At 43.7% G+C, this 18,448-nt stretch overlaps 1 protein-coding gene across 3 annotated transcripts in view; it reads left to right on the top strand.

Annotated features, from left to right (window-relative positions):
* Positions 1 to 14,344, top strand: part of LOC128349112 (membrane-spanning 4-domains subfamily A member 8-like) — a 31,873-nt gene extending 17,529 nt beyond the window's left edge. For all 3 annotated transcript variants that reach the window (XM_053305051.1, XM_053305062.1, XM_053305069.1), the window contains 4 exons: positions 1,647 to 1,703; positions 7,036 to 7,170; positions 8,707 to 8,820; positions 13,043 to 14,344. In XM_053305051.1, coding sequence (XP_053161026.1) covers positions 1,647 to 1,703; positions 7,036 to 7,170; positions 8,707 to 8,820; positions 13,043 to 13,150 — 414 coding nt within the window. In that variant the 3' untranslated portion in view covers positions 13,151 to 14,344. The remainder of the gene's footprint in view (positions 1 to 1,646; positions 1,704 to 7,035; positions 7,171 to 8,706; positions 8,821 to 13,042) is intronic.
* The last annotated feature ends 4,104 nt before the right edge of the window (positions 14,345 to 18,448 follow it).

The raw sequence follows: 18,448 nt of genomic DNA, 5'->3' as shown, positions 1-18,448 counted from the left end.
CTTCTTCTCCAGGGGCCAGTTCACCATCCCAATCCGGGCTGGTTTCAACTAGCCGCCTGGAGACTGAGCGGATCCGATTGCGAGCGCAGGGACTTCCTCCCAAAGTGACTGAAACCATCCTGGCTTCTAGGAAAAATTCCACTAATCGAATCTACCAGTATACATGGAGGATGTTTCTGCGTTGGCTCCACAGGAAAAAACTCCCTAGTGACGAGGTGACTCCACTACATCTCCTACAATTCCTCCAGGATGGGCTTGATAAAGGACTGAAGCCCAACACCCTCAAGAGGCAAGCTGCCGCATTATTGCCAATGTTGAAGGGGAAGGCTAACTCACAGTATCATTCTCTCCTAAAAAGGTTTCTCAGGGGGGCCACCCTATTGTCTCCCCCCCGTGATACATCGTTTCCCCTCATGGGATCTGAATTTGGTGCTTCAAGCATTACAAGGCCCTCCTTTCGAACCGATCCGTACCATACCACTACGCCTCCTGTTTCAGAAGTTGGCCTTCTTGGTGGCACTCACCTCTGCTAGAAGAGTTTCCGAGCTGAGAGCGCTTTCAGTCCACAAGTCATTCTGCGTCTTCTCTGAGGACTCGGTCAGGCTGATTCCGGACCCCTTTTTCCAACCAAAGGTGATATGTCATTTCCATGCATCACAAGACATCTTTCTTCCTTCATTCTGCCCGCATCCGAAGCACCCCAGAGAGAAACTGTGGCACAAGCTGGATTTACGTAGATGCTTGAGATGCTACATAAAACGCACGGCCAGTTTTCGTAAGACCGAATCTATGTTTGTCTCTTACCTGCCCACCTCTATGGGAGAGGCGGTATCAGCAAGAACTATTGCTAAATGGATTAGAGCATGCATTACCTTAGCTTATGAGACACAAAAGGTCCCTCCTCCGGCCAATATTTGGGCACACTCCACCAGGTCGGCAGCCGCCTCGGCCGCCTTCTCCACTAACGCTTCAGTACAGGAGATTTGTAAGGCAGTGGTATGGAAGAGTCCATCCACCTTTATAAAACATTATAAACTGGACACATACGCCGCTGCCCAAGCGGCATTCGGTAGGAGAGCACTCCAGAGGGTTCTTCCCCAGGAATGAGCAGCTTTATCCCTCCCTGACTTGGGAAGTTTGCTTTGGTAAGTCCCATCTTCATGAGATGCCTTGACAGCACCAACCGAGAATGAAGCATTGGTTACTCACCGTGAAGGCTTCTTCTGGTTGCTGCTGTCAAGGCATCTCAGCCCACCCTTGTGGCTCGCTGTCCTCTCTAGGGGAAGAACCCTCCTGGGACCAGGTTATATGCTCCCACACACATCTGTTCCTTGCAGGGCGTAGGGACATGTATATGTGTTTCTTCTCTCTTGTATTATTCTCTGCATAACTTTCTCGTACTACTGGTTCGCTCGGCCTAGAAGAACTGGGGCGGGGTTATCCCCGTCAGAGCTATATAGGACTGCCTTTCTAAACTAATTTGCATAGTCCTGCCTAGGAGCACGTGACAGGGATAACCCATCTTCATGAGATGCCTTGACAGCAGCAACCAGAAGAAGCCTTCACGGTGAGTAACCAATGCTTCATTTCCCCCCTAAATTGTACATAAAATGCATCTTTTCTTTTCTTTTTTCTTTTTTTGACAGTTCATTGCTTCTGGATCCCTATCTGTATCAGTGGAAAAACATTTGAGGGTCGAACTGGTGAGATATATATGATCCCTCACCTCTACAATTTAGAAAATACCATCTTCATTATAAACATCCAGGGCCATATCAACTGCCTACACTGCTCAGATGAACATTCAGTATAAGTCAAAGTTGTTTATATGATTGGTGCTCAGCAATTTTTCACCTTTAGTAGGAGGTAGTTAGGACCCCATCCATTATCGGCTCCTAACTGTATCAACATGCATCTAGGAACACATCAAGAGTCATTGCAATTTAAGACTTTTCTTAAGTACTGGGAATTTCTGAGGTAGCTTAATATTTGCCAGACAGACCCTAGCCTCCCATCCTTTTTTCAAGACTCAAAGACACCCTTTCTGAATGGTCTGGGAGCCAATGCAATACAGCTCCTTCCCACACCAAATCCCCACTGAAATAACATGGCTGTTTCCCATACCACAACTCCCCCGTTTTCTAGGAGGGGTGATCTGCCAAAAGAAGCAATGTTGTGCACTCTTCCTATGTAGCTCAAAGCTTCTGAAATGACCTTGGTGCTGTGGGACAGAGCAATCTACATGCTGTTAACATAACATCTGAAAGGGCCCTTACCCCTTGATGAGTGTAAGACAGAAGTACACAGACATGCAATCATGGACAAGGGTTAGGGCATTTGGAGATCTGCTTGGAAAGAAATTCTGTCTAGGACCAAGTAAAAAGTTTGTATAGCTGCATTTTTTAGTCAGAAGAAGTCTAGGAGTACGGGCAAATGGGAGCCTGAAAATGAGGTCTAGTGTAGGGGCAGGGAAAAGTGTGAATAATTCGTGGGAAGTTACATACCAGTGACAATGTAGTGGTGGTGATCTTCCTTGAAAATTTTTTTTTGGGGGGGGATAACATCTCTCTCCCCCTGGAAGAGAAGGTTGCTATGGAAGGATGCTGTGTCTGATATAGTATCGTTCAAGGGGTATTCTGCGGGGTGGGGTCAAGTGGGAAATGGCCGTCTCCAAGTAAATAAAAGTACCAAAACTGAAAAACACAAACCAGACAAGTTCACCAAATCACAATTGTATCAAAATAAAACCCTACCTACACTATATAAAACAACCCCAAATAAATTAAGAATACTTATTTAATTCTTCAAATACAAAATCATTCTAGTAAAACATAACATAGTGGGATTCTAAAATAGCATGTAACAATTGTTCCACATAAATACACTCTCATCCAAAAATTTAAAATGAAATCCTAGAAGTCCCAAATAGTGAAAGTCTTTCAAAGTTTTTATAGAACCAAATAGTAAAATCTTTCGCAATTCTTATAAAGGTTCAATGATCAAATTGTTCAAGGTACAAAATGACCATTTAATTTACATTTGAACAACCTAATTCTGAAAATACTTAAAGACTAACCCCCAATGGAATACTATAATCCCAAATGTATTACTCCCAAGAGAAAACCAACATAATTACTTTAAAATAGTGTAATCAATACGACCATCTTTAGCCTATGAACTTTATATATCAATATTTGTCAATATCTAAAAACAATTATTCATAAGCCTTATGATAACTTAATTTCTCTCAAGTGAAACTAAAGTGGGATCCGGTTCTCCAAAAAAATCTGCATGTTTTCTAAATTGAAAGCTACAATATATCTTCATAAAAACCATACTTCTGAAAAAGATAACTAACAACGCCCAGAAATCTATATAAGCCTTTTGAATCCAATTAACTTCTTCATTTCACCCAAAGTGGGTACAGGTCTTATGTCTATGGATCTAGAAAAGGTCTTGACATAGAAATATATTATTGATATTATCCTTATGTTTCCTAACTATTTCCACACACCAAAATCATACATCTTCAGCTTTATGATTCGATTCCAAAACCAAGGGTGCTTGTTTCTTTCCTTTCCTAATACAGCTTTTGTGTTCTATAATCCTGGCTTTAACACTCCTAGTCTCCTCCCACCACCACCACACACACACCCATACAGCAACATAGAAGGGCATTGTATCAAATATATCACTCCTTTGGTGTTACAATTAAACATTTCTCCAAATGTATATTCCTGAAAGTTATGAGGATTCGTAATTTTTTTTAGTTTAACACAGTTGTTACAAACAGAGCCGCGTCCACAAAGAAAATGTCCTGTAGGTGTTGTCCCATCTATTGTATTACCCTTAACTCTCAAATAATAATAAAAAACTTTATTTGTTAGTCACCCCAAAACAAATTGTTCTCTGGGCAGTTCACAACAGAGCGTTAAAACATATAATAAAAACACATAATACATTAAATCATAACAGGCAAGAAAGATGAAAAGAAAATACAAAATACAATACAAAGCTTTAAAACTCATTTTAAAATTAGTTAAAAATCAGATCAAATCTTAAAAACTAAAATTTAAAAGGCCTGGGGGAACAAAATTTTCCTTAACTCTTTCCTTATTTTCCATGTTACTATGTACTAACATATCTCTAAAGTTAAGGCTTTGTTTGTGGATAAACGTTGGTGGATCTTTCCATTTCGGAATATCCTGTAATAAATACCATTTTTTAAAAAAATCTGTTTAATAGCATAAGAATGCGTATCAAAAGTGATGGGAATGACTATCAACATTGAATCCATTTTCATTTGCTACCAGAGAATCTGCTCTCAGAACACTGCAGAAACGAAAAAACCCATTGCCCTATGGGCTTGTGGGTTTGGGGGTGGTTGGCACCCTATGTGCACTACACCACCACTCGCTCTGGGCCACACTGGTGCCCCCCAATTTGAGTTATGGGACTGCTGAAATCCTCATTATTCCTATGGGAAAAAGCTTAAAGACACGCAAACTTCAGAAGTTCTTTAAAAATCACCCCTTTGCCCAATTTCTTTGAAATCTGGGTGGTAGCTTCTTTGCACCCATTGGACACTACCACCCACTACAACCCAACCTGGGCCACCCTGGTGTCACCCCCCTCCGGGAGATATAACTAAGGCTGCTGAAATTCCCATTATTCTCTATGGGGAAAAGCTTAAAGACACGTAAACTTCAAAAATCATTTAAAAATCACCCCTTTGCCCAATTTCTTTGAAATTGTTCAAAAGAGACCCTTTTGTTCAAAGTCAATTCAATAACATCCAATGACTCATCTTGGAGGTATTAGTATATACAGAAACTACATCTATCATGACTGAAATAAATTTGGAAGAAGGGAATTCAAGTATGTCTATATAATTTGAAAAGTCTGTAGAATTCTTCAAATAGACAAGAATTTGGCTTACAAAAAGTTTCAAAAATGATTCAAGATATGTAGAAACAGATTCAAAAACTTCTGAAGGGAATCCATTAATTATAACTCTCGCCTTAAGAGACTGATACATTACATTCACTTAACCCAATCAATAAAACTTCCAGCTATATTTATCATATTTTTATATTGCCCGATATGTACATCTCTAGGCGGTGTACAAAATTGTAAGTTATATAAAACAGAGTAAAAACAGTTAAAGTTTTACAAGATACAGTAAAAACAGTATAATAAAAACAAATTAAACAGTTTAAAATTGATTTCAATTAAAAGCCTGTGGAAACTAGTGCTTCTTGAGGGTCTTCCTAAAAGGAAACAGAGAAGGAGATCCTCTGTTTCGTCAGGTAGCATATTCCAAAGCCCTGGGGCAGCCAGAGAGAAGGCCCACTCCTTAGTTGCCACCAAATGAGCCAGTGGCAACCGTAACTGGACTTCTCCAGATGATCTTAATAGGCGACAGGGTTCATGACAAAAAAAGGCATATCTTAAATATCTTCATTGATTCCCCACCACCACTGCAATGGCTGCCCCAGAGTCAGCCCCCACTTTCCATCTCTGGCAGGGGCATAGCTAATTGAGAGGGGGCCCACGTTCACCCCTCTCTCTTGTGGCCCCTCAGTGTGGGGGGAGATGAGGAAGAAAATAGTGAGAGGTGGAGCTGGGGGCCTGGGTTCTTTGAACCCTTTCGCTCAATTATAGCCACACCCCTGATCTCTGGACAACCCAAGATACCTCCCTTTACCAGGCCCAGCCAGTTACAAGGCAACCACAGTGTAGTGAGCAGGAGTCTCCCTTTTAGGAGTCCAAAACAGTATATTGGCCCCAATCCTCAGTCCCACCCCCAAAGGCCAGCCTCTTTGGCAGTCGCCTGCAGGTGGCCTGCCCAGCAGCAGGCTGTACTGGCAGATGAGCACTGGTGCTGCTCCCCTTTATAAGGGCCCAGAGTTCAAAAGCCCAACTGGAGTGTGTCTCACCCACCCCATCTTGCAAACTCAGCCCAGGTGTAAGATATTACAGCAATTAAAGTGAGCAAAAACACCAGATAATAGCTAGTCCGACTCCAGGAAGAAGTGCACAGAAACCGTAGCCTGGTCCCTTCTCCCAAACCAAAAGAAGGGGGTGTGTGTGGTTGTGGGGGAGCCAGATGAAAACACACTCTGACCCCACAGCATTATTCTCTTCCAGTCACCTTCTGGAAGAGGGCCTTTAATACTGAAATTAAATAAGTACTTTGTATATGGTCAAATGCTTTTTGAGCATCTAAGAAAACTAAAGACCCTGGTGGTGCAGTGGTAAAACTGCCGCCCTGTAGCCAGAAGGTTACAAGTTCGATCCTGACCAGGGGCTCAAGGTTGACTCAGCCTTCCATCCTTCCGAGGTCAGTAAAATGAGTACCCAGAATGTTGGGGGCAATATGCTAAATCATTGTAAACCGCTTAGAGAGCTCTGGCTATAAAGCGGTATATAAATGTAAGTGCTATTGCTATTGCTAAAGAACCTTCCTTTTTCGTATAGTTAAGTTACCTAATAACACTAACTAAATTAAATGTTTAATATTAGCCCATAACCTTCTGCCAGGAACAAAGGCTGGCAATGTAAGAGGGAATAACTCTATTTAATCTTTTAGCTAAAATGGTTGTCTAGATTTTAAAATCTTGATTCATCAGAGCTATTGGAGATTTAACTTTTAAGATCATCTGTGCTAGTGGCCATCACCACATCATCTATCAGTATATTCTATAAATTAATTATACATTGTGTCAAGAGGTACTCTTGAATCCTGGTAATCATCCTGAATCTCCTGGTAATCAGTTTTACTGGAAGATCCTGGGTTCGGTTTAATGTTATAAGAAACAGAGAGAAACAATTCATAATTCACTTTCTCCACATGTCTAGAGTCACTTTGGACTGGACTTTGGATTTAAATTTCCCCTGATGAAAACAATAGGGCTATATTTTGCTTTTCCTTGATTGGGTGTGACTCATTTTAATTGACTACTTGCTTTTAAAATTGACCTCTGTTGTTTCTGTTCTTTTATTGCAGCCTGTTTCTTTGTATTTCTCTTTCAGGTAAAATGCAGTGTGGGGATGAACATCACAAGTGCTGTAATGTCAGTTACTGGCATCATGCTATATATATCAGAGCTGGCTTTAAATTCACTTTATTATGATTATGATTATTATCACCACTACGATTTGTTATGGGTAAGTGAAAAATTCCACAAAGAACTTTGCCACAGAAGATGGAGGAACAAAACTGAGGCTGGAGTTTGATGCCAAAATGCTTGTTTGTTTTTACTATGTTTTTAACTACATTTTAAACAACATTTTTAACAAGGTATTGTCATCTGTTTTTACATTATTAATTTGATGATCTTAAAGGAGTCAATGGTTTTAGAAATCTGAAATTCTGGCAAGTTTATTCAATCTGCAAAAAATAAAATAAAATCTAACCATTTGGTCTGAATCAGCTGAATATCTGAACTATATTTGATTGTGGTGCTTCAACTTTCCTTCTTTTGGAGGGCAGTGACAACTAACTAGGAAGCAGTACCTCATCCAGTGCCCTTCCCTGAATCTCAAAGGCCACTGGGCCTGGGGATTATGGGAGTTGAAGTCCAAGAACATCTGGGGGCCCAACGTTGAGGATCCCTGCCGTAAGGGATGGGGCTGAAGCTCAGTGACAGAGCATCTGCTGTGGCTGCAGAAGGCCCCAGGTTTAGTCCATAGTATCTCCAGGTAGGGCTGGGAAAGACTCCTGCCTGAAAACGTGGAAAGCCACTGCCAGTCAGTGTAGGCAATACTGAGCTAGATGGACCAACAGTCTGACTCAGTGTAAGGAAGCTTCCTATGTGAAGAATGCTACAAACACCATCCTGGTGGTCCCAGTTGCCTGCATATTCTGAAAGCCCACACTGGTTGCTGCAGGCAGAGTACTCTGTTGCCTTTGTTTAGTAATAGTAATAACTTGCATTTATATAGCACATTCTGTCCCACGTTAGCAGCCTTCATATTTGGCATAAACAGAATGCATGAGGCCAGACATCTAAACTGAATTAACAGCCTTCACATTCGACGTAAGTAGCATGAATGAAACCAAACATCTACACTGACTCGTGTGTGTGTGTGTGTGTGTGTGTTTCAAGTAGCATTGCTTATCAGATGCTGCCAAATGTGTGTTTAGAGCAGGGGCAGGCAACCTCGGCACTCCAACTGTTGCTGAGCCTCGATGAGGGAAGTTGTCGATCAACAACAGCTGGAAAGCCAAATTTGCCTGCTTCTGGTATCAAGCTTTGTCTTGTGATGTTGGAAAATGCTTACATTCTAAGTAGGTACCTGCCCAGCTTCACACACACAGTAATTTGTACAATATTATGTTCTGCAAGGCATTTATATGTCTTGCAGACTGTTTGACTAGATCAGGCTTCCCCAAACTGCGGCCCTCCAGATGTTGGTGAACTACAACTTCCAGCATACCCAGCCACATACAATTGTGACTAGGGATGCTGGGAGTTGTAGTTTAGCAACATCTGGAGGGCCGCAGTTTGGGGAAGCCTGGACTAGATCATTTGAAATGTCACCACTGGCCTCAGCTTTTCTTAGATGACATCTTCACTCATGTTTTCAAGCCTGTTCCACTCAGAAGATGGTTACTGGGGCACTTTCTAACGTTACAGCTGAACTAATTTGCAACAGTGAGAGAGAAATAAGTGGTATTCCACCTGCTTCTGCTCTCAACAGTCTACAGGTATGGGTCTCGGTGTCCTGCTCTTCTTGTTCAGCCTGCTGGAGTTCGCCATCACTGTCTCAGCAGCACATTTCGGGTGCCAGGCAACCTGTTGTCACTATGAGCCGGTAAGGATTGTGCCGAGTTTAAAGTGATCTTTTTGAAAAGCTCAAGGAGAAGATGTGGGGTGGGGCCGGAGGAGAGGTTTCAGATCCATATGAATAAACGTGGGTGAAAGATGCCTTCAGGCTGCTATGGGGCTCGCCACATTACTGTAATTTGGTGGATGTGTTCTAAGAACAGGATTTGCCCTGGGAACCCCAAGACGAGAGCTCGCCAAAGGCTCCTCACCTGCTTGAATCTCCCCTCATTTGACTGCCTCCCCCTACCCACCCAGAAGACCTGCAGCTTCTGTGGCTGGCTGACCTGCCCTGCCTCACGAACCCCACAGTCTGTGCATGCTCCTGGCTTGCTAAGCTTTGATGGTAGTGTGAGCAGCATGATATCATCACGACCCATGATGTCATAGACCTTGCACACGGTCAGTGAAGCTTAGCAAGTTGGCAGCATTCGCGGACTGCAGGCTTAGTGGGGCAGGCTCTCTGCAGAGGGGGCAGGTAATCTTGGGGGGGGAGGTAGGTGGAGGGAGGCAAGTGAGCAGGGGGGTGAACATGGGCCACTGCCAACATTGCTACACCCCTGATGGGTCCTAGTCAGAGGGCTATAGGACACCTCCAGCCTCTAAGGCAGGATGCCTCTGAGTATCAGTTGCAGGGGAGTAACAGCAGGAGAGAGGGCATGCCCTCAACTCCTGCCTGTGACTTCCAGCGGCATCTGGTGGGCCACTGTGCAAAACAGGATGCTGGACTGGATGGGCATCTTTGGGCCTGATCTTATGTCCCTTGCAGCTCCCTCTGAATCTTCAAACGGTCTCCACTGGTTAAGATAGTTAAAGATTATTATTATTATTATTATTATTAAATTTATATCTTGCTCTTCCCCAGAGCGGTGTACTACATACTTGAGTTTCTCTTTCACAACAACCCTGTGAATTAGGTTAGGCTAAGAGAGAAGTGACTGGCCCAGAGTCACCCCGCTAGTTTCATGGCTGAATGGGGATTTGAACTTGGGTTTCCCCGGTCCTAGTCCAGCACTCTAACCACTACACCATGCTGGCTAATGAAAGTCAGTTACTCAGACATTTGCTTATCCATATCTCCAACTTCCACAGTCTAGTGATAAGAAGTCTGCTTGCCTCCATTTCAGTGACTCCATTACATCACAGAAATGTGTATCTCTGCTGCAGAAATGTTTAGGCTTGCAAGTGTCTCACTGGGGATGTAGCTTGACTTCTCTTAACTGCTAAGAACAAGACACCACAGGGCTCTGGAGCATTGCACAGGCATCTCTCCCCCCCTCCCCCCGCAGTCAGCTAGAAGCATTATCCAAACCATGGGCTCCACAGACAGACAGAGAATTTAATGTAGTGCTATATTATCTACCAATGCCAGGCTGTTTCCCATGCCCAGGCTCCTTCAGTAATTTAGGTTTACTCTAAAACCTCTTCCCTTTGGACAGGTGGACTCAGCACATGCTCAGAGTCACTGAGATTAAGGAACTGGAGCAGGGGCATAGTTATGGGAGAGGGGGGTCGTGTTCACTCCTCTCCCTGGCAGCCCCTCGGAGTGAGGGGGATAATGAAGAAAATAGGGAGGGGGGATCTGGAGGGCCCTCAGGAGCTGGGGGCCCCGGGTTCTTTGAACCCGTCCACTCACTTATAGCTACACCCCTGAACAGGAGCCATACAAAAGCTAAAGGCCACCTCCAGCCTCAAAGGCAAGATGCCTCTGAATGCCAGTTGCAGGGGAGTAACAGCAGGAGAGAGGGCAAGCCCTCAACTCCTGCCTATACGCTTCCAGTGGCATCTGGTGGGCCACTGTGCGAAACAGGATGCTGGGCTAGATGGGCCTTGGGCCTGATTCAGCAGGGCTGTTCTTATGCTCTTAAAGAGAATGCCACAGAGGCAGACATTCAGTCAGCACTGACTGGAGAGAGAGAGAGAGGTCTGTGTGCCTGTGGCGGGTGTGTGTGCCTGCCAAATAGGTGTTAATTAGTCTTGCTTTTGTTGTGCAATATTAACTCCTCAGGCAAAAGGCAACCCTTTCGTTTGCAAATGAAACTACTGAGGAGTGGCTTTTTGTACTTCTCTTCTTTGAAGGATGTGTTTGTTTATATTTTATTTTATAAAGCAGTTTATGAACAAACAATCCATGCTGCCCATTTTTCTGTCCCTCTTAATTGTGACACCATTGCTTTTTCTTCATTTTTTCCTCCTGAATGAGGGACATGTTAGGAAAAAGTCATGTCAGGAAACCCGGTAAAGGAGGCCTTACACACACGGCTTTTGGGTCGAATCTCCTTCAGAATGGAGAGTGTGAGTCCACATATCAGCTGCCTTTACTTCAAAGTTCATTCGGGCTATCAGGGACCAGTACAGGCAGGTCTCTGTTTCCCCCCGAATCGATGCTGCACATTCTGGCTTAGCACAATTTATGTTGAGCTTAAAATAATCCTCTATTTGCATCGGCTTTTGAAAAAAGCCTGATATGCCCCACCACTTTCACTTGATGTGTGGAGTGGCGTTTTTCAAAACTTGGCATTTTTCAAAACTCAATGAAGGGGAGTTTGACAGCTGTTTGGTATAGTCTGCTCTGTTTGCAAGCGCTCCCGGCCACCCCAGTGCCCCCCAAGTGGAGTTATGGGTCTGCTGAAACCTCCATTATTCCCTATGGGGGGAAACCTTAAAGATGAGTAAACTTCAACAATTCCTAAGAAATCAGCCCTTTGCCCTATTCCTTTTGAATCTGGTTTGTGGCAGTCACCCCTTGGGGCACTGCCACAACCCACTGTTTTGCCGCTAAGGCCCCCTTTCTGCCCTGAATCTGCCCCAAAGACATGTAAACTTCAGAAATTATTTAAAAATCAGCCCTTTCCCCAATTCCTTTGGAATCTGGGTGGCAGAAGGCACCCATTGGGGCACTACCATCTGACCTACTCTTCTGCCCCCAAAGCCCCTTTTCTGATCCATATCCACCCCAAATAACATCAACATCACACATCAACAACAGCAGAGCTTTGCAAAGAACGAGACAGATTTCCAAAGGTCATGCACATCCACATCCACCCCACCCCACAAATGCAATTGATCGACACACAACAGTGTGAAACAACAACAATGAAATGCACACTGCCCCACACAGTGTGCACACTGCTTCACTGGCCAATGAGGGTAAATGCACACTGCCCCACTGGCCAATGAGGGTAAATTTTACCCTTAAATTTCCTTAAAAGGAATAAGGAGGCAATTGCCAGCAGATCAGCCCATGCTTTCACTGGCCAATCAGCAGGCTGGAAGGGCCGGAAATTCAAACAGATGTCAAAACTCAAAATGGAGAATGAAGGAGAAAGACTTTTCACGGCTGCAAAATGGAGTTCCAAAAACAGCTGGAACAACAAAATGTTTTGTATCCGAAACAGGGACGTTTTGTTTTGGCTACAAGATTTTCTGTTTTGAGCATTGGGTGTTTTGTTTTGGCTACAAAACAGCCAAAATGGCCTGTTTTGGGCACAAAATGTTTTGTATCCGAAAGGAAACGCACACCCCTAAGCAGTCCCTACTATCTAAGCAAACAGGTAATAGTCATCTAGGAGTGGTTTGGACCATCTTTCACATGGTCATCTAGGAGTGGTTTGGAAAGGGGTATAAAGAACTCCTGCACTGGTCTCCACAGATAGGCAGAACCTCCATTTGGCTCTTCAAACTCAACACACATATAATGCAGGCAGCCATGGTCTCCATTTTTTAGTTCAGGATCTGGGTCCTTCAAGGATTGGAAGAGCTATCCCAGCATGCATTGCACTGCCAGGAGACTGGGAACCCTGCATTTTTCATGATCATGTGAATGGATTCAATGTGTGGCAAAGAAGTGTATGAAAACATGGTTAATAGCTGGCAAATTGCATTCCTGTCTGCCCAATGGGATTTTGTGCTGTTAAGCTGGCCTCAGCATAATGACTTCAGCAAAACATCCTGTGTATTTTCCAAGAAATCTGGCCACTCGCCTTCAAAGGAGGAACAATACTTATAGCAATTGACAGATTCTATTCATCTCAAGTTTGGTAAATGTGGTGGCAATTGCCTTGGAAATGTTCTGCTAACAAAGGATTGGTGGCAGTCATTCAGATGGTGATAAGAGAAGTAGCCTCATTTGAAGATCATCACTGTGATGATGCTACAGAAAATATTTATTATAATTTCTTCTAATCATGGAATGATTTTTTCTGTTTCAGGCCACAGTTTTTGTGCCCTACACTGTCAGTGGAGATGCTGCTGTAGACAATCCTCCTCCTCCTCCAAGCTATGATAATCACACTTTTTCTCCCAAGTACGAGCCTTAGAAAAGAACCTGTGTGAAGGACCAAATGCCACCAACCATTCTTGGCAAGCCAACAATCTTTGATGTAAACCGTTGTTGATTTCCTTCCATTTTTGCAATTTTTTTCATGCTTCAAGGATATTAACTAGGTAGGAAATTTTTTAGGAGATTTATCAGTTAAAGTGATGGAGCAGTGCCTTAAAATGGGGTCATGCTTGATGCGCCAGATGTGATGGCTTTTCCTTTCTCAGATCTCTTTGGATCTGAGAAGGAAGATCTAGAGTCCCAAACAACTTAAAATTGATCCCTTTTCGATTCCACAGAGCCCCTCCAACTACCCCTTACCCTTTTTCAAAAAGAAAAGGGGCAGCTGCAAAGAGGGCTTCATAGGTACTAGACTTCAGTTAAGTCCTGGGTCTTGCTGTGAGCATGCACAGCAGCAGCCACCACAATCAGAGCAATGGAAATACAGCTCCTGTGGATCCCAGAATCCTGTCAGACAATTCTGCAAGGGCATCCAACATGTGGTCTGCAGGCCAAATGCAGCCTGCCTGACCCTAGGGTGCACCCCACCTGAGCTTTTTTAGCTTTTAAAAAGGTGCTAATTAGCTAGCATACATGGACTTGCAATTTGAATTTGTAATTGTAATTTGAGATTATTGTGATCAAGTAATTATTGTTGTATTTTTAAAATAAACTCAAAATTGTAATTGCCCTTAAATCGTGTGATTTGGGGAGATATTCTTTCAAGATCTTTCTGCCCTTGCTTGCACATCCTGCTCACCAGATCACTTTGGCATTCTATATGAAAATGCTTTTCAGTCAGCTCCTTACCTTACCAACATCTATGTAGCCAAGCAACAAAGTGCTTTTATTTGGGCAAGATTGAATGTATTCCCCTAACAGGATCTGCAAGGAAGATAGGATAGGATCCTCCTGTCTTTGAGGGTTTGTCCATGTAATGGTCAAGAAGTGGGATCAGTGGAGCGTGTTTTACTGCATTGTAGCTTCTACACTAGAGCCTGCTGGCAACTGATTACTCCTATATTGTCAGCTTTACCAGGTAGATCTCAATTCTATACTAAATATCAATCAATGGATAAAGTTTCTAGGGTGACTTTAGCTGCTTCTAAATTTCTCTCAGTTGCTATAAGAACGAGGAAGCAACTTGGGAATTAATGAAGATGGTAAGACTGTTTTGTGGGGTGGGGGTTATTTTGAGTCACTTATTCTGTATTTATGAATCTTATTGTTGGAATTTTAATTTCCATATTTTGTGTTGTACACATGATTGTTGCTTATTTCTGCTTCTGGTCCATTGACTGCAATAAACTGAATACTTTAAACAATGTAATGCAATCTGTGTTAGATTGATTCTGATGTTCCACTGATGTTAGAAAGTTTCTGCAGCTCCCTTTGAAGTGCAAACCTCAGGATGTGCCTGACTTATGAAGCATCTGCCCTATCATTGTGGCTCAATTTCAAGAGAAACTGATTGAGCTGAAAGCAAACTCTGCTCGCCAAGAAGACACATGCCTTATTTGGACATGATGCCAAACCATAGGTAAACATGACAGATGTTTGAGTTTGTGATCGTCTGAAAGTGTGAAGTCGTGGTTTCATCACCCAACCATGGCTCCATTTTTGCTCCCAATCCTGAATTTGAACCCTCAGTTTGTAGTGCGTTTCACTGCTGAAACCTGAGGTTAGAAGGCACCATCGTATTGACTGAATTCTGCTGCCCACCATAACTTGGGTTTTGTATGTAAGCCCCTCCCGCCACCATAGAGAGGCTGGCTCAGAACAGGCCATAAATTTATTGCCGGTCATCTCTCCAGGCTGATGCCCCAGCCTCTGCTGTTGCCTTGCTCCTTTTGTTTCTGCTTGGCAACAGGGATGCCGCATCCCTGCAGTTCCTGAATTTAAAGAGATGGAACGCACTGGGGAAAGCACTCTTTAAATAAAAGGAGAATATTTTAAATAAATAAAATAAAATAAATATAAAAGGAGAACACACACACACACACACAGCCCTTTCATTGACCTAACACCTGATCTAGCCCCATTCCTGATCTTATCAAAGGTGTGTGGTTTCCTTGGCCTTAATGTACAAAAAGAAGCGGGGGGTGAGGAACAGACTGAGAGACATACTCGAGAATCCCGGGAGAATACACCGGTTGCCAGACTACAGAAGGTCCGGGGCTGCTTGTCCAGAACTCCAGGAACAAGTCTTATTGACTTCCCAGGAGGGGATATGTATATTAAGGCAGGCAAAGGATCCTGGGAATTGGAACACTATAACCAAAGGTGCCACCAGGCTTGCAGATCCAGGCAAAGCAGTGAGAAAGACCCAACACGCTCTTGTCCTCGGGCTGACTTTCTGGCTGGGGGGTGGGGGTTGCCTTCTAATGAGAGGGCCAATCCACCAGAAAAAATGGAAACACTAATGTGTTTCAGCTCTCCATTTGACTGTATTCTTGTGAGGAAACCTTCTAACTATAGGGACCCCCGCTGTTGTGGGGCTCCTGGCACCACTGGCTAACAACAGACTTACACTTTCCCCCTTTCACCCAACCCTTCCGGACTTAAAAGCAGTCTGGCCTGCTTCAGGTGCTTGAGCAATTCTGGATTGGGTGGGCAGACAAGGAAAGATGGGGGTGGCTCCTACGACCCAGGCTTATTAGTACTGGCTGGGCCTGACACTGTGGGCCTGACACTGCCCCTACACGGACTGGGTACTCACCAAAAGACGTCTCTGGATTTCACTCTCTCTGTCTCACTCAGTCTCTCCGTTCACACTTTGATTCACGCTTGCCTCGATTCCCAGATGTGGCGCGTTGTAACGACTGGCACGTCTCGGGCCTAAGAGAATCCTCCACAGACAAAGGCTGTGGGGCGCGCTGGATTTCATCGTCCCGTGACGGGTCAGACTGTCCACCCAGGTCACATCCGACTCTCACGGCACCAAATTGATGTGAATTCAGTTCGTCCCTGGGTCCGCCTTTAGCCAATCAAACAGACTCAGTGGGAATCTCTTTTGAGGTGTTTATTGCTACTGCAGTTTAGCAAGGTATACAATGAGCTATCGCTCTGCATTGAATACAAATAAGTTACAGGTGCATCTTACATTTATACAGACAATCTGAATGATGCTGACACCCTAGACATAGTATACGTGGCAATAAAATGGTGGACTAAGTATCTAGTACACATGCGAATGATTCATTGTTCATCTGGTGATTACTCCTTATTTGGTTACATCCTGTCCTCTTAACTGTCAGCAAAGAACAGCGAGAATCCTGTGAGAACCAAGTTTCTTGGATACAATTTAGTGGAGAGAGATAACGACGTAGATCATGAGAGGCAGTAATGTCCCTGAGCTGGGCTGGGGTTACTTTGAGTGAGAATGTGGTATTCTGGGCAAACATGGAGTTTCTTTGGTTTTCTAAACACATCAGTGGCCTCTCAGCTCCAGGTGATCTTGGAAGAAACTGATTATCTAGACCCATTTCAAACTGGTTTTGGGGCAGGCTATGGGATGGAGACTGCTTTGGTCGGCCTGATGGATGATCTCCAATTGGCAATTGACAGAGGAAGTGTGACTCTGTTGGTCCTTTTGGATCTCTTGGCAGCTTTCGATACTATCAACCATAGTATCCTTCTGGAACGTCTGAGGGTGTTGGGTGTGGGAGGCACTGTCTTACAGTGTTTCCGTTCCTACCTCTCGGATAGATTCCAGATGGTATCAATTGGAGATTGTTGCTCTTCAAAATCTGAGCTTAAGTATGGTGTCCCTCAAGGCTCCATACTTTCTCCAATGCTTTTTAACATCTATATGAAACCGCAGGGAGAGATCATCAGGGGATTTGGAGCTGGGTGTTATGCTGATGACACCCAGATCTACTTCTCCATGTCAACTTCTTCAGGAGCTGGCATATCCTCTCTAAATGCCTGCCTGGAAGCAATAATGGGCTGGAGAATAAACTGAAGCTGAATCCAGATAAGACGGAGGTACTTATTGTGTGGGGTCAGAACTCTAGAGACAATTTTGATCTGCCTGTTGTAGATGGGGTCACACTTCCCCAAAAGGAAGAGGTTCGCAGTCTGGGAGTACTTCTGGATCCACATCTCTCCCTGGTCTCTCAGATTGAGTCGGTGGCCAGGGGTGTTTTCTATCAGCTTTGGTTGATAACGCCAGCTGCGCCCATTTCTCAAGATCAATGACCTCAAAACTGTGGTACATATGTTGGTGACCTCCAGACTTGACTTTTGTAATGCGCTCTATGTGGGGCTGCCTTTGTAGTTAGTCCAGAAACTTCAGTTGGTTCAGAACGCAGCAGCCAGGTTGGTCTCTGGATCATCTCGGAGAGACCATGTTACTCCTTTACTGATGGAGTTACACTGGCTGCCAATAGGTTCCCGGACAAAATACAAAGTGCTAGTTATAACTTACAAAGCCCTAAACGGCTTAGGCCCTGGGTATCTTCTTCATTATGAGCCCCACCGCCCATTGAGGTCATCTGAGGATGTCCGTCTCCAGTTACCACCAACTTGTTTGGTGGCTACACAGTGATGGGCGTTCTCAGTTGCTGCCCCGAGATTGTGGAATGTGCTCCCTGCTGAGATACGATCCTCCCCTTCTCTGGCAATTTTCAAAAAACACCTGAAAACCCATCTTTTCACCCAAGCTTTCTCAGCTTCCTAAATTTGGGGGTTTTTAATATTTGGTTTATTTTAAAATTAAAAACCCGATTTTGGGATTTTAATCACTGTAAATGTTTAATTGTTGTTTTAAAATGTTTTTAAATGGTTAATTGTTATATTGTTCTTAATTTGTTTTAGCTCTTTACTGTTTTAGTGGTTTGTTTTGATTGTAAACCACCCTGAGCCATTTTGGAAGGGTGGTATACAAATCAAATCAAATCAAATCAAATAAATAAATAAATCCTGAAATTTCTGGCGATGTGTCCAAACCCTGGGCAATGTTTGGGTCCATCTAGCTCTGTGAAAGTACATTTTCATTCACAAAACTGCTGAAATTGGAGCTGAGAGCCACCAGTGATGTAAACTTGGCGTCAGAATTGGCGTCAGTGATGTAAACTTGGCGTCAGAATTGAGATGTGTCAGGACAGACACATTTAAAAAAAAAAAAAATCATGCAGCCTGCACGCATATGGATTTCTGATCATCTGGCCAACTATTGAAAAAAATGTGGATGCCACTGGACTAGAGCCTACTGAATAACCTACTAAATTTAGAGCCCTTCCCACCATGTGGGAAGGGCAAGACTGCAAGGTACCAAAGGGAAATGTAGTTCCCA

This window comes from Hemicordylus capensis, chromosome 1, assembly GCF_027244095.1.
Source record: "Hemicordylus capensis ecotype Gifberg chromosome 1, rHemCap1.1.pri, whole genome shotgun sequence".
Taxonomy (NCBI): Eukaryota; Metazoa; Chordata; class Lepidosauria; order Squamata; family Cordylidae; genus Hemicordylus; species Hemicordylus capensis.
The sequence above is the reverse complement of the archived record's forward strand: the minus strand, read 5'-3'. Positions and strand labels throughout refer to the sequence as shown.